Below are 2,146 nucleotides of genomic sequence, written 5' to 3' on the forward strand. Positions count from 1 at the left end.
ACGGTATCACAGTGTGTGCGCGCGCGTGTGCATGTATATTCATTTCAGTCATGAAACAGCAATGCCGTCCTCATGTTCAACAGAAGCGAATTTAACTCTTGCCTTGTCATGTTATCCAGACATAAAGCCATCCACGACGCTCTGGTGAAACAGCCGGAGATATTCTCAGACCGACCGTCTATGCTGAGCCGGACCCTCAGACGCGACCCTGGTACGCCGTGTGTTTTGTCAAATCCATACACTGTCTAGAAATTCTTGACATGGTTCAATCATTTTTCTCAGGGGCAAGGGGACAAATCTCTTGATTACCAAGACACGGATAGTAAATATATGTACAACAGAAATCCTTATCCTTTCTGCTATATACTCTATCTAAAACTGTTTTTTATATTATTGATGTTTATATAAAAATGCTGTGTCGTCTTACCCTGATGCTATCAAATTATTTGATACATACCGGATGTGTTTCTTCATTTAGAACAACATACAGAAGATACGTAGATTATGCATAAACGTCATGTTGAAAAATAAGAGAAATTTGACAACTGGAGTTTATAAGAAATGTATATGTTCAATTGTGCACCGCAGGTTTGGTGATGGCTCCTTACGGAGAACGTTGGGCAGAGCGACGCCGGTTCGCCCTGTCAGCCCTCCGACAGTTCGGCATGGGAAGGCGCAGCGCCGAGGGAAGGATTCTGGAAGAGACGACAGCACTGTGCGCTGCTATACGGTCTCTAGATGGAGCGCCGGCCGACATATCCCATTTCCTAGGTAACGCCGTATCAAATATCATCTGTTCTATGTCGTTTGGAAACCGATTCCAGTATGACGACGAAGAGTTTAAGCGTTTGTCGCACGCGTTTTCGTACCTCGTGGGCGGGCGTAACAGAATAGTTGGTATGCTCCTGCAATTTGTCCTGCCACTTTTGAGGAAACTTCCCATGACGAGTAACTGGCGTAGTCACGGGATACAGATGAGTGACTACATCATAGAGTTCATCATGAAACGCGTGGAGGAACACAAGGCGAGTTTCGACAGGTCGGACATCAGAGACATCATCGACGTCTACTTGAGCGAAGACGCTGGCAGCGGCGTGAATGAGGAGGCACTTGGCACGGTCATCCGAGATCTCTTCATTGCCGGTTCTGAAACAACAGCGACGACGTTGAAGTGGGGGCTGCTCTACACTTCCCTGAACCCAGACGTGCAGACCAAAGTGCAAGAAGAGATTGACCGCGAGTTCCCGTCTGGAGAAGTTCCGCCATGGTCAGAGCGCGGACGGCTGCCCTACACCGAGGCAACCATCATGGAAATCCAGCGGATCCGTGCGATCGTGCCTCTGAACCTTTTCCATGGAACCAGCGCAGACACAACCCTGTACGGATACGACATCCCGGCCGGTTCGTACATCATCCCGAGTCTGTGGTCCGCCATGATGGATCCAGAGGTCACGCCTGAACCGGAGAAGTTCCGACCTGAAAGGTTCCTGGATGAAGAAGGGAAGGTGGTCAAACCGGAATGGTTTTTACCTTTTTCCGCAGGTACAGCATACATTAATAATTTTTGCCTTTACAGAAGGAAATCGTTGTTTTCGCTCAGTTTCTTCTTCTCCCTCTTTTTCTTCTTCCAAACAAATAAGGTCAATTTGACCAGACGTCTGTCACCATGGTAACTGGTGCTATGGCAGACATGCAGAGGTGTTGGGTTACATTATGTAGCAGGGCATATAGAGCTGGAGGGGCTGGTCATATGTGCCCAATATGTGGGAGTGTTTGTGTAAAAATGTGTTATGCATGTACTAAAGCACTTGAGGGTAAATGTTATCTTTCTAGTTTTCTTTTGATTTGCCAAAATTATAAAAGAAAATGGAGGGGAGGAAATTTTCCACTCATGCCTTTTTTTTCTGTTGTTCCCCGTGTCGGTCCAGGCCGGAGACGGTGTTTGGGAGAACAGCTTGCCAAGATGGAACTGTTTCTCTTCTACACAAGCCTGCTGCAGCAGTTCACCTTCAAACTGCCTGATGGCGCCCCTACACCACCCATGGACGGCGCTCTTGGAACTGTCTTGAGCCCTGCACAGTATGACATCTGCGCCATTCCCAGACACACTTCATAAAGCAGAGAAATATACAGGAAAAAGAAATGA

At 47.4% G+C, this 2,146-nt stretch overlaps 1 protein-coding gene across 1 annotated transcript in view; it reads left to right on the plus strand.

Moving 5' to 3' along the window:
• LOC109483935 (cytochrome P450 2U1-like) overlaps nt 1-2,146 on the plus strand; it is a 2,555-nt gene extending 409 nt beyond the window's left edge. The window contains exons 2-4 of the mRNA XM_019787076.1: nt 120-211; nt 589-1,542; nt 1,929-2,146. Coding sequence (XP_019642635.1) covers nt 120-211; nt 589-1,542; nt 1,929-2,116 — 1,234 coding nt within the window. The 3' untranslated portion in view covers nt 2,117-2,146. The remainder of the gene's footprint in view (nt 1-119; nt 212-588; nt 1,543-1,928) is intronic.

The sequence above is a fragment of the Branchiostoma belcheri genome, unplaced genomic scaffold, assembly GCF_001625305.1.
Source record: "Branchiostoma belcheri isolate BF01 breed outbred unplaced genomic scaffold, Haploidv18h27 scaffold67, whole genome shotgun sequence".
NCBI lineage: Eukaryota > Metazoa > Chordata > Leptocardii > Amphioxiformes > Branchiostomatidae > Branchiostoma > Branchiostoma belcheri.